A 13,668-nucleotide genomic window follows, 5' to 3' on the forward strand; every position below is an offset into this window, starting at 1 on the left:
GTTAAACCTGTGAATCATAGTATAAACATCCTCTTTGGCATGAAGGTACTTTATGACCCAAGAAAACATTTAAGAAATGGACACACGCCTAATCGACCCATTTTTAGCCTCATTTGCATGAATTCAAAATGGCCAGACACCTTATCCGACAGAGTGTGAAGAAAAGACATTGCACTTTATTGGAAACAGTATATTGGAAGAAGAAGAAGAATATCAAAGTTCCCCTGAAAGTCATTAATATAGATGAGGAACAAGAATGGGCCGAATACAGTTTTGGGGAACTCCAGACTCCATTGGGAGAAGGAAGGAGAGTTCCATCGATGGTAACAGGTTGTCACAGTCAGAAATAGTGGAGGAAATCAAAAATCCAGTAACAAAGGCAGCCTTTGAATGCCTGATACACGAACCTCTTGTTTGCGATTCAGGGCCTCCAACCATTACTGAGAGAGGAGCAGAAGTATGCCCAGAGTTAAGTGACTGGGACAGAATCCAAACTGATGGTCAGAGATCAGGTTGTTTGAAAACAGGAAAAACTTGACATTGCAAGCAAGATTCAATGGCTACTTTTAATTGGAAGCAAGCTCACTGGCTGAGAGTGGTATGGTCTATTTTTGCACCCTTCTTATGGACAAGGGTAAGGTTTTCTTAATTTCATGCAAAGGGGAGGAGAGAGCAGAGGAAAAGGACAGATTGGGAATAATAATGGCAGAGCCCGATTTGAGAACAATGGCACTAATGCCATTTGGACTCGTTTCCAAAGCAGAGTCAACGCCAGAGATAACTTTCTCGACCTTCCCAGGTGAAAAGGACAGAATCCATTTGACAGTGGCTTTGTCATGGTAGGATGGGGAGATAGAAAGAGGGGGATGGGTACATAAGATTTGGAGGAAAAGACACGTTTATACATTCTGCCTTATCGTGGGCCGAGTCTGCAACACAGTCGTTTGAGGTAAGGGACGGTATGAAAGGGGAACATACAGCAGAGAAAGATTTTACAAAGAACTATGATGACTTGGAGGAAAGAGACTGATTGGGGGGTTAAGTTAAAAGACGATGGTCGACAACAAAAAAAAGCAAGCAGATTAAATAGCTTCTCATCCTTTTAATTACCTTAAATTTATTTTTAAACTGCACTTGGAAAAAAAACAAAAAAACACGAATTCATTAAACAAAACTGTAGCAACGTGCGAACATTTTAAACGCAAAAGCCGGATACAGCTCAAATTATGTCTTCACCACTGCATTACAAAAACAAAAACAAATTGCTGCACTCATCCTTTGCAGAACAAGCTCCAAGACCCACCCAAAACCAAACAGATCAATTTGTGAATAAATAGCAATGTGTATGACTGCCAATTTTCTCTTATCTTACAGCTCTGCCCATTTCAGCAACACAAAAAGTAAATTTATGACATGTTGCAAAAACGAAGGACAAAAAAATAAAAAAAAACCAGCAGCAGCCAGCCAGACATTAGTTTCACTGCTGGTTGCCATTTACAGGTCTGCCACACACCCCAATCTCCACATCCCCTGCAAATGTTCAAACAAACCTCATGGCATGTAGATCATATACATTTTTAAACCTACATCTCTACGAATAACATTTATGTACACTTCTTCAGTCGTTGTGTTTGAGAAAAAGAATACAGGCAAGCCAATGTGACGACCCCACACCAAGATAGTTCTGTTGAAGGGACATGAAGAGACGCAAAGCAAGTAATTCCTGAAAATACAAACATCACTTCTGCTATTCTCTCCACTCTTACCAACAGCTTTCGGCAGAGGAGGAAGTCACGCAAAAATTGAGCACAAAGAGGTGATTTACATGCAGAGGGCAGCTGTCTCTGTTAAATCCCTTTCTTTGCCCATTTAATGTGAAGCACAGATTCCAGAGCAGATTCCGTCCCAACACAACCGGCAGCCGTCAAAGGAAGAGCAGGAGCCTGGCATTTGTCCTGCAGCAGCACTGTGTAAAACAGTACATGTGGACGCTTCATCCCATTGTTCACCAGCCATTTGCCAGGGAAGGGGTGCATACAGGATGTGGGGATATGGTGCAAAGGCAGCGTATTGGCATCTAAGCCAGGCCAAAGCCCTCTGAACACTCCTGAATGGCAAGCAGTAGCATACGCCTCAACTTGTCATGTGTCTCATATGCAGGCAAGTCCAGCTGGTTAAAACTGCAAAAGAGAGAGAGAGGGAGGGAGAGAGAGAGAGAAACAAAAAAAAGAACTCAATAGATTATAATTCCAACTGAGAGATGATGGCACTTTACTGCACAAGTAAAAAAAAAGTCAAAATATCAAACTTGAACTTTAGGTTAAAAAGGTGTGCATTGAAAATGAAAACTGCCTCTTCAGGTCAGGTCCAACAATGCACGACTTTAAAAATGACGCAATCTGCCCCAGAATGGTTGGTGTGCATGCGCAGAAATCTCGAGCAACGGCGGTGTTAAGGGCACCATAAATTTCCAGTGTGCACAAAATAAGGTTTGTTACCTAAAATGGCTCAAAAGCTTCGAAAAAGCCTAAAATACTTGGAGAAGTAAATCAGAGAAAGAGCTGTGCCTCTGCACAGACTTGGAGAACTTTCTCAGCTCGCCGAATGGGCAACTGCCCGCACTGAAAACTGCTGACCATGTGGGCCAGTGCAAGGCCCGAGTGGACAGGTGTGTGCTACACAAACCCCTGACGAATCGCTACCAGTAAATGGACTTTGAACCTTGCAAGAATGCCTCCTGTAAACATGGCAGGCTTGGTGATTTATTTTATGGACGTCTCCAATTGGAAAGAGGCTGTACATCATTACTCAGAAACAACTCTTCATTCGGCAAAGGACATCTACACAACGTAAAATACACAAAGCTTGTGCCAGCTTTATTTATGTGGGAGTTGGATGCATCAGGGAGACTTCAGGAAGGAAGACATCGCTTCTGGATTAGGTTCTTCTGAACACTGAATGGAAGGGCATATCTAAGGCTTGTGAATGTTCAGGGTAAGTTTAAAATGATATTTACAGTTAATCATGTTGGGAAGGCGGGGGGGGGGGGGAGTGGGAGCTGGGGGAATTGTGAGAACTGTGATAAAATATTGTTTGTTGTTTTTTTTTGTATATACTGTCAAGGTTCGTATGAGAGCAAACACACATAACCTACAACAAGGGGAGCAGGAGACAAGAGGGGTGGGCGAGGGAAGGAACAGACATGAGGAGATCTGTGGAAGGGAGAGGGATGGGGTGGGGTACAAAGGGTAAACAAGATGGACACTACAGGGACTTTCAGGTCCTTACATGACAGGGACTTTTAGGAAGGAAAGCAAGGAATTTGAAGGAGGTGGGTTTGGGGTGGATTAACAGGGGTCGACAAGATTGTGGTTTTGGATGGGGGAAGATAAGAGATGGTGGTGAACAGCCATTTTGAAGACTTGGAAGGAAGAGTGGGATTGAAGAGAGTGTGGGAGTTTGTTCTAAAGAAAGAAGAATGAAAGAGTGAAGGTGAGCAGTGATTCTTGATTTTGGTAATTTTACCAAAAGGGGGTTGCTGGCAGATTTCAAGCACCCTGCGGGAACATGGGGGGGGGGTGAGACCAGAGAGGAGACGGTAGAAATAGAAGGACCACTGACCTGCCTGCGGTGAGAGAGTGAGAGACCCAAAGACTCAGCCTCATCGCAGGAGATACCAATGATCCAAAATGCCTTGGTTTCTACAACGTGAAGCCGAGAAAGGTGAGAGGCGGGAGCACCAGCCCAGAGGGGAGAGCAGGACTCCATCAGGCTGCGGACGAAAGCTTTGTATGTGGTCAGGAGTTCAAGCCATTGGAGAAGAGGAAAGATTTAATGTCTGCAGCGATGATGGATTCCATAACCTTGCTGATGATTTGGAGAAGGCTGATTGGTCTGTAGTTGCAGGGATCTGTTTTTGCACCTTTTTATGCAGAGCGGTAATGTTTGCTGATTTCCAAGCAGATGGCAGATGAACTTGAGCAAATGAGAGGGTGAATAGAAGAGAGAGGGTGAGCAAGAGCAGCAGATCAGGTTTTTAGGACACGTGGGCTGATGCCGTCTGGGCCGGTTGCAGAATCAGTCGAGGTTTGACAGATAGATCAGGGACAAAAAATTGACAGAACTAGAATAATAATAATAATAATAATAAAAATAACAATAATGATTATGAAAACTGTGAGCAGTGATTCAGGGGCCCAAGCATCACTTGTAAAATTCGAGGCAATTGCAAACGACGCAACCTACGTCATCATTAACAGACACAGTATATTCCCCAGGGGTGATCGATCATATCGATCATAAGTTCCAAATCAATTGGTTGAACGCTTTCGAAGAAGATTTTGAAAAAAGGTGTTCATCTTCAATGCTGTCTCGTCAAGGGGTGGTTGATGTGTATTTTTAACCAAACCCATGCCCCCTCCCCTGAGGGGAGGGAGAAGAAAAAAAAAAACTATAAAAACTATACAGGGTGGCCTGAAAGTCACTTTACCCCTTCCCAGTGAAGCATTGTTCTTGAACTCTTAATATACAGGTTTTATTGCACAGTACTTACAATGAATTAATTTGTCATTGTATTTGTATGTGCTCCATCATTCTTCTGAGTCAGTGTTTCCGCATACCATAGCGGGCGAGGGCAGAGGGGAAGGGACAGAGGGAAGTGCGAGAAATTTATCAGGGGTAAAGTAGCTTTCGGGCTTCCATGTATATGTGTGTGTGTGTATATATATATATATATATATATATATATATATATATATATATATATATATATATATATATATATATATATATATATGTATATATATATATGTATGTATATATATATGTATATATATATATATATATATATATATATATATATATATATATATATATATATATATATATATATTGTTGTGGTTGAGGAAATTCGCAAACCACCATTCAGGTCCCGTAGGTGAGATATCTCTGTAAGTACATGTGTAGTTAGCCCAAACCCGTTGTTTAGAGGGAATAAATGTCATTCATTCGGGCTGCGACCCTTTAAGATAGCCGTTTTTCTGTTCTATCTTTATTTTGAGCCAACCACGTCTCAACCGCCATCACACAACAACCACCAACCGCAACACCAACGAGAAATGTGTCATTAAGCGATGTCTACATTTTGCGAACATCAGAGTGTACTTACACAAACCTATATGGTATAGCCTATTGCTCCTCGGCTACAAACCTGTACAGCATGTTACTGCACTGAATACTGTAGGCAATTGTAACACACATCCAAGATAGACGGAAGACACTGTTCATGACGGCCATGTGTGTTGTTAGCGGCTGCTTACAATATCCTCTCGCATCGATTATAGAAAGGTGAATAAATAGTGTTTGGATTTCATAAATAATAATTGCATCAATGTTATAATTTACAAATGAAGAAACGAGCACCTGTCAGTTGTGTGATATATTTTCGGAACAGTGCGAATGTTTTAACAATGTAAAAAGCTTTACTAAAAAACTAATTTACGTTTTAATTTTGACTGTAACAACGATTTATTGGTGGAATTCTTTAATTCAAAGATAATTTACTTGCAAGAAGGTAAACGTGCAAAAAACGGGTCAAATAGGGCAAAAATAGGGGTGTTTTCGTATTTTAGGTCAACATTGGGTCAGTTTGAACGATGATTTTCTTGAATCCCGATTTAGCGCGACCCCGCTTTTTTCGCGATGACATTTTATCCAACATGGTGGCCAAACCACATAAATGATGACTTCAAAAACTTATATGCATCATCCGTCATCAATCATAACCTGCCAAGTATCACATCATTAGCATTTGTGGTTTTGGAGAAGTACAGTTTTAAAGTTTTTGTTGAAATCCAAGCTGGTTATCACGGTGATTACAAAATAAGAATTTGGAAAAAAGATGGCATTAGTTCCCATTTGCCCCAACATTGCAATGGAAAGTTTCAACTTAATTGGAGCAGCAGTTCTGAAGAAATAGCTTCTTTTTTTTTTTAAGTTACACCAACATTGAAAATTACTCCAAGATGGTCTCACTGATGACATCATCAATTTTGTCTGTCATTGCCAGACCATGTGACTGATCAAAACGAAATTTAATATTCGTTTTTTTTTTAATGGTGCAGATGACATTAAAAAAAATGTTTCATGTCAATCAGACAAATTTGTTTTTTTACCTTAATGTGGCTGGCAAACAGCTTAAGATGATGTCATCTTATATATTTTTGCAGCAAGGTCAATCGTATAGTAGTCAATCATAACCTGACAAGAATCGAATTAATAGCATTTGCATTTTCGGAGAAGATTTTTTAAAAAAGTTTTTGCTTAAATCCAAGCTGGTTGCCATGGTGATTGCAAAATCAAAATTTGGGGAAAAAAAGAATATTCTCATTTGTCCCAACACGTTTTGTGGGATGTTTCAACTTAATCGGAACAGCAGTTCTGGAGAAATTCTGAAGATTTTTTTTTTTAAGATTACACCAACATGGAAAAATACTCCAAGATGGTGTCACCTTTGACATCATCGATTTTCATCAAATATACATATTATGTGCATAATTTTTCCCACACACATTATGACTGATATCGTTTACCTCAGGGATCAGTACTGGAACAATTATTAGCTTATCTGGAATTGCAATTCCAGATAAGGTATTGTCATCGTGCTCCGTCCATCCGCATCCTATTTCGACTTCTCAGGCCAAACCGCTGGGCCCATCCAGGTGAAATTTGGCAGCAAGGTTCCGCTTCTGACTGGTAACGGGGATTGCAAAGCTCGTTCCAGTCACGCAACTAAGTCGGTGAAAATGGCAGACTTAGTAAATTCCTTCAAAAATCTTCTTCAGCCGCACTTGTCAGAATGCTACCAAATTTGAGTAACATGAGGCCAAGGCCCAGATAAGCAACACGTCCAGTGGTCCTATTTGTGTTCATAATTTACATCAGCGATTTGGAAGTCAGCAAGGGTGGTGATCAGATTCAGGAATGTCTATATAGTATTGTACTTTAATAGAATCAGGGTTCCCAATTATTTTGAGATGTCTTTTATCAGGACTTTTTAAGGACTTTTGAGGGCTAAAATAACCCCTTTTTAAGGACCACATCCTAGAAATTCCAGGGGTAAATTGAGGTGAGTCACCTCAAAATTAACAAAGATAGTAAGTTTATAAAAAAAATCTATTTTAATAATGAACATACAGAACACAGCAGGAGCTTATTCAGTCGACAAGGCACAACGCGCCACACAGCCAATTGGCAAATTCACTTAACAGTTACTGTAGAATCAGCCAGGAGCAGTCACAAGTTTCCAGATGGCAGCACTCTCAATGTTAATGTGTTGTTATGTTAAAATGTTATTGTAAGTGCTGCCACCTGCAAAGTTGCAGCAGCTCCTGACTGCTTCTACACTACAGAACAGTCCATTTTGTAAGCTACATGTCATTGTAATATCCAATTAGGACGTAGCAGGCAAGGATTTAGCCTTCTCCTCAATTTCTCTTTCTCAAACTTTGAGTTCCCCCCGTTTTTGCTTGGCAGAGTGCCTGAGAGCATTTGGTTTTACCAGAAGACTGTGGCTAGTTTTGCCACCTTTTGCCTCAGCCTTGTCTGCATATTTTTCTGACAATGTGGTCAGACCTTCTATGTCAGTTTCCAACACCTTTCTCTTTTTCAAACCATCCACTTCATCTTCAACCATTTTTCGTTTTCTTTGGATGGCTTCTTGCCCTTTCTTTATTTTCTCTTCTTCAATATATTGATGGTATTTATGTCGAGAACTGGAGGCTGAGGATAGCAGTTCCTTTGTGATTTCAACTTTGAGCATTCCACGTACCAGTACAAAATAATCAATAATTTGCCTCAGTGCCACAAGCATGCCTTCATCCAGGTTGTCCTTCTCTATCTGTCTGTTGAGGGAAAAACCCCTCTCAACAGACGCCTGACCATGGGAAACTAGCAACACTTTCCGAACTACCCCCCACAACTTCTCAAACGTCTTGTTTTTACCCCACACATTCATAGAGCAACACATCTACCCTGTCATCTTCAACCTTGAAGTCCTTGAACCTCGACTTCAGTTCACACCCTGCTACATCCTGCAGTAATTCTTTGTAACTCGCAACCAACATATCTACATTATCACCATCAACTCTGTTCATTCACCAAATTTTCCAACAGGCATTTGAATTTGGACTTTGAATGTTCCTGATCAGTCACCATCAACCTGGGATCGAGAGAAGCCAGATTTCTGGCTAAACTATACTTAAGAGGAGACCTTTCAAAGATTTTGTTGACACATTTCACCACAAATAGCCTACATTTAATTCTTCTTTGAACTAAAACACCTGGCGTTCACTGATGGCCTTGGTTCTCAGGAGGGACTTCAGTTCACTTTCAGCCTTGAAACCAACTTCAATATTTTTATTTTCTACCCTTTCCTTTTCAAGATCCAGCTTTAACAAGTCATATGCAGTAGAAGCATTTTGTAATGCAACTGGCTTAACACACCTCTCTAACAAATTTCTGACAAGTCTCTCAATATCATGAACAAGAAAGGGACCCATTGGCTTGTCTGTTTGGTACAAGGCTAAAAATGGTTCAACTGCACTGGCTACTGACCTGAAACAAAATGTTTAGGACGCGGCTATTGGACACATTTGTCCTTGTTTAGAATACTAGTGCGAGTAAAATGAAACACCCTTCACCAAATAACAGGAAAATCTGATTTTTATTGACTTTTGAACATTTTCCTGAAATTTAAGGACATTTAAGTACTTAAATTGTACAACTCAGAAATGTTGGACTTTTATGGGTTTTTAGGACCCGTACGAACCTAGTAGATTGGGAAAAATATTGGCAGGTGCAGTTTAACAGATAAATATAAGGTGTTTGGGATAGGCAAGAATAATTAAAATCGAGATTACATAGTGCAAGGGTTGGGGGGGGGAGAAATCGCAGAAGAAGGATCTGGGGATGGTAATCGATGTTGTGGGGTGGGGGAGGGGGAGGTAAGCAGACAGCCAAGTGCCAGGCAGCTATAGGTTTGTCACATTGTATGAGAATCTAGTGAGGCTTCATCACAAACATTGTGTTCAGTTTTGGTCACATGTGAGGAAGGACATAGCTGTCATAGAGAGGGCTCAGTAAAGAGCTACGAGATTGATTCCAGGGCTAGCTCGACTCAGCCATGAGGAGGTGAAGGAGACAGGACTTTATACATTAAAACGGAAGTGGTGACGAGGGAATTTGATGGAGATGCTGAGGATAATGAAGGGTATAGACAAAGTACATTAGAGTTTTTTCAGCAGAATGGCCAGGACAAGGGAGCAATAGCCTTCGAATAAATAAGAGTTAGACAGATTGACACACACACACACACACACACACACACACACACACACACACACACACACACACACACACACACACACACACACACACACACACACACACCTTGGTCTCACCCTTCAGAGCAGATACTGATGCTCCTCATTTTGGACAATAGCCAAGACCTTGGATGTGCATTACACCAAAGATACAAGGTTTTGCAATTTCAAATTTCAGCCAATCAGCTGATGTGTTTCTCCTCATTTGATGATCTTTTGCCATAACTTTGATGTTTCATTGGAAACGTTTGCCACAATGTTGTCATCATCATGTACACGCATTTGCAAAAAAATTACAGGTATTTAGTAAATATGGTTTGGCTTTTAAATGGTAATACCAGGTGTGTGCTGAAGGAAGTCGGTCTGTAGAGCGGTCATCCCGATGGATCTGAAACTTTTGGATTCCGTTCATGCCTTCGAGAGCAGCAAAGCCCTGTAATGGAACCTTTGATGTGCCAGTGACAAATTGCAAAAACTTGGCTCTTTCAGCCTGATCAAAGGAACGCAGTGCACGCCAAAACCATTGGATCTAACCAAAAACAAACAGAATGCAAGTTCTCATTAGTATCCACTCATTTGTCGGTTGAAGTCTGAACTCAAGTAACCAAATCAACATGTAATTGGACCTTTAAACAAAACAGATGCACAAATGTTAAGAATTCGAAAACATCAGATCCTTTATCAGAGAGCAACCCTTTCAACCTCTGATAACCTTATCTCATTCTTAGCTAGTTCATATTACTCATTGGTTTCATCAAACATTGTGTTGCAGCTGTTCAATCCTCATTGAAAATGTCTAGTGAATGGTCCAGAGACAGAAGTTTGCTTTGTGAGGGCCACAAATAATCAATGAAAGCAGCTCAAATCTTTGGCAAATTTGAAATTGGACGTAAACAAATACAATGAAAGCATTGTTATATGCGCACACAGCTAGGACATGATGGATACTGCGCAAAAATTCCAGACACTCTTGAGATGCACATTAACCAACAACCAAAGAATAAATTTTTTTTAAAGAAAGAAAAAAAAGACTGATTTATAAGCAGTTTCATCTTTCATCATCAATTAACTTTTGAAACACTCCAACATGCAAGCAGTCTCTTTCAATCATGATATTGTTCCAACTTTGAGACAATCCCAACATCACTGTTACACAATTGCTGACTTTGCTTATGTTTATAAAACTGGAGTTGATGTTTTCTCAATGTTGAGCTTGTAAAACAACAGCATTTCCGTCCACACTGTAGAAATATACTCTTCATAATAAATGCTTGGCAAAAGGGCAAATTACATTCCGAAGATTTTTTTGAAAGCCAATTTGTTGTTTAAAGGGGATCCAATGTTGAGTAAATCTCCAAACCTGCTTGATCCCACAAGTTGGTTGTTGTCCAGTTCAATCAACTGTCACTTATTGATATATTTTAAAGCAACTTTAAGTATTTAAGCACAGACGTTTGAAATTCTTCAGGTACATCCATTTTTGTGGATCAGTACCAGCTTTCTCCAGCTTCTGATTTTCTTTTCAGACATTCAGATACTTTGCAAATTGTTCTGCCAATTTAATGTGGAACATTTAACCAGCATCTTTGCATATTTAAAGCAATTTAATCTTCTGAAACTGCCTTTTTGCATACAAAGTCAAGGCTCAGGAAGAGCCTGCACACAGAACAGAAAGAACACTGAAAAGGGGAGGGGGGAGGGAACACACCAACAGCATTCTTAGCATAGCTGAGGGGAGGAGGAGGAGCCTAAATTTTAGGTAGAGGGACATTTGGAGGAAGAGTGGGCAGGGGGGAAGAGGACATGGAGTAAACAAGCTGGATGTAAGCTCAAACACAGCAAGAAGAGGGCTGAGGAGGAAAGGAAAAGAGGGGATGAAAGAGCAATGGAACCAAAAAAGAAAAATAATGGGTGAATAGAGTTTTTAGGGGAGGAAAAAACACAACCAGTAAAGCAAGGCATGAGCTTGGGAAGGTTGATGAGGGCAAAAAAAAAAAAAATGGATGGAAGGGGATGACCTATGGTGAACAACCAGCTTGAAGCCCTGGAGGGAAGAATGGGATTGAACAGACCAAGAAAGTTGGTTCCACAACCACAGTTAAGAGGAACAAAGAAATGGGTCAAGGTGAGCAGCGAGCCTAAATTTGAGGAATTTCACCAGAAGTGGGTTATTGGCACACTACACATCCTGCAGAAACTAGGGGAAGGTCAGAACATGGAAAAGGCAGAGGATGCAAGACCAGAGAGGAGGTGGGAAGAGACAGCAGGAACACCAACTGTCTTAATGCAGGAGGAACAGGCTCAGAGATTCAGCTTCATCACAGGCCTTTCCCTTTTTCATGCAAGATTAAGATGACAAGATGGCTTCTTTTTTGCACTTCAAATACCAGATAAATTGGGAATGTACATGGGTATGCACAATCTGTTTTGATAATGGTTACATTCACTTTTGAGCAAAATCTCAGTCTGGTCTCAACTACACTTGGAGGTTTCCACAGTTGTCTGTTCTTGAAATATTTTACAATTACTTTCATGTTGGTTTTTCTCTGTCTGCCTTTCTATGTCAATGACTTGGCCATTAATATTCTTCCATAAATGTGTATGCAGTTCACGCTTCATTATTTTAAATTTAAATTTTTCACTTCAAGTTTTTGGTCATTTCTGATAACCTTTTATTGGAGGAACCTTTTACTTCTTTATTATTGCTGAGGCTGTATCTCATCACCTTTGTTCAATGATCACTATAAAAAAATGATCACGGTAGTCCAAATGTTTCTTCTGTTTTCTTCCAAACGTTCAAAGCTCTTGTTCAGCTCGACATGACATTCTGTTTTCGTTCTTGCAATATGAATGCATTCATTTTCACTTGAGTCTCATTTTTCCTTTTTCTAGTTTCAGGTTTAATTATTGCAAGTAAAAAGGTCACTGCAAGAAACTGTTTTGTATTCAGGAGGGGGCAGAGGTCGATGTGGAGGAGGATGAGATGAGGAAAAAAAGAAAAGGATGAAAGAGGAAAGGTGGATGAAAAAGCAACAAAATTAAGACAGGAGATTGAGGGTCAGGACAAGTAATGAGCGAACTCCTTTAAGGGCTGAAAGTAAGTGAGATTGAACAAAGGCAGAAAACCTTGCACATGGAAGAAGAACAAGGGACAAAAGAACTGAAGTGGGGGTGGGGGTGGTGAAAATCTCAGCTTCAGAGGGAATGCAAGTAGTGCACAAATGTAAAATCTTAGTGAATCAATCATCTTAATCCAATGACGTCTCAGCCGAGAGAATTAAACTGTGACCACCACACCTGCAATGAGTTGGGCTGGTACTTGTGGTACTCGGTGTTTGCTTTAAGGTCATCAATGTCAATAATGGGCAAGCCAGAGATTAGGAGCTCTAACTCCTGCTCTGTAAAGATGGAGATGAGACGTTTGGGGATTATCTCATAGAATCCCTCAAGAAATGCAGCCAGTTGCTTCCTGATAGCTCCTGCATTACAAAACGAGAGGTCAACCATTTAAGGAATCCGAGTCACAACCATCAGCACATAAACTACAAAGACATGAAACATAAGTGTTATCCAAAAAAACTTAAAAAAAAAAATCAAGCAAAAACCAAAATGTTTATGGTTTTCAAGCACAAACTGGCCAAAGTTACTCAAATGTTCACACCGACCTGTCATTTTCATCTGGCAGACAAGATGAACGTACTCTCGTTTGTTCTCCTCTGTCACAGACACATTGCGTCCGTTGGACTTGAGATCCCGAACCTCACACACGCCAAACTCCTCCACCTGAAATAAAAAAAAAAAAAAAATTTTCAAGGGAGCCACAACAGTCAAATCCTCAACAGCAAAATCCTTTAACTGGTCAGACCAAACATAACATAACCCTCCCTCAATTTTTTTTTTCAAATCAGAACTGGGGAATAAATCACAGGGACAGTACTGTGCCAGATGTTGAAATGCAACAAAAAGTTGCATTAAACAGCCAGTACATAAAACAAATGAATTAGAAGACCTCAAAATGGCTAGACTTGCAATTTCAATTTCAGCAGATTAGTATGGCCACAAGAAATGTAGAAAATAATTTAGGATGTGGGTGTGGGGGTGTATTACAAGTAAAACCTAATCCGTGCCTCAGTACTAAAAGGTAGGTCATAACCAAGCGTAGAAACGTTATTCTCAAGAAGATAAACAAGGCCTTGGTAGAAAGGATAGTCTTCACTCTCCATGTCTGTGTACCTGTGTGCAAGCATGGTCGGTTTGTAAAGTTAAAAGCAATTCTGAACCATTCACA

General features: G+C 40.3%; 1 protein-coding gene across 11 annotated transcripts in view; it reads right to left on the reverse strand.

Moving 5' to 3' along the window:
* Nucleotides 1-1,087: 1,087 nt before the first annotated feature.
* The window catches only part of HUWE1 (HECT, UBA and WWE domain containing E3 ubiquitin protein ligase 1), a 428,879-nt gene continuing 416,298 nt past the window's right edge, over nt 1,088-13,668 (reverse strand). For all 11 annotated transcript variants that reach the window (XM_085898286.1, XM_085898280.1, XM_085898284.1 and 8 more), the window contains 5 exons: nt 13,508-13,613; nt 13,046-13,163; nt 12,678-12,859; nt 9,719-9,909; nt 1,088-2,180 (listed from right to left, as the gene is read on the reverse strand). In XM_085898286.1, coding sequence (XP_085754412.1) covers nt 2,078-2,180; nt 9,719-9,909; nt 12,678-12,859; nt 13,046-13,163; nt 13,508-13,613 — 700 coding nt within the window. In that variant the 3' untranslated portion in view covers nt 1,088-2,077. The remainder of the gene's footprint in view (nt 2,181-9,718; nt 9,910-12,677; nt 12,860-13,045; nt 13,164-13,507; nt 13,614-13,668) is intronic.

The sequence above is a fragment of the Eptatretus burgeri genome, chromosome 10 (genome assembly GCF_056783735.1).
Source record: "Eptatretus burgeri isolate ZD-2024b chromosome 10, Ebu_testis_v1, whole genome shotgun sequence".
Lineage (NCBI taxonomy): Eukaryota > Metazoa > Chordata > Myxini > Myxiniformes > Myxinidae > Eptatretus > Eptatretus burgeri.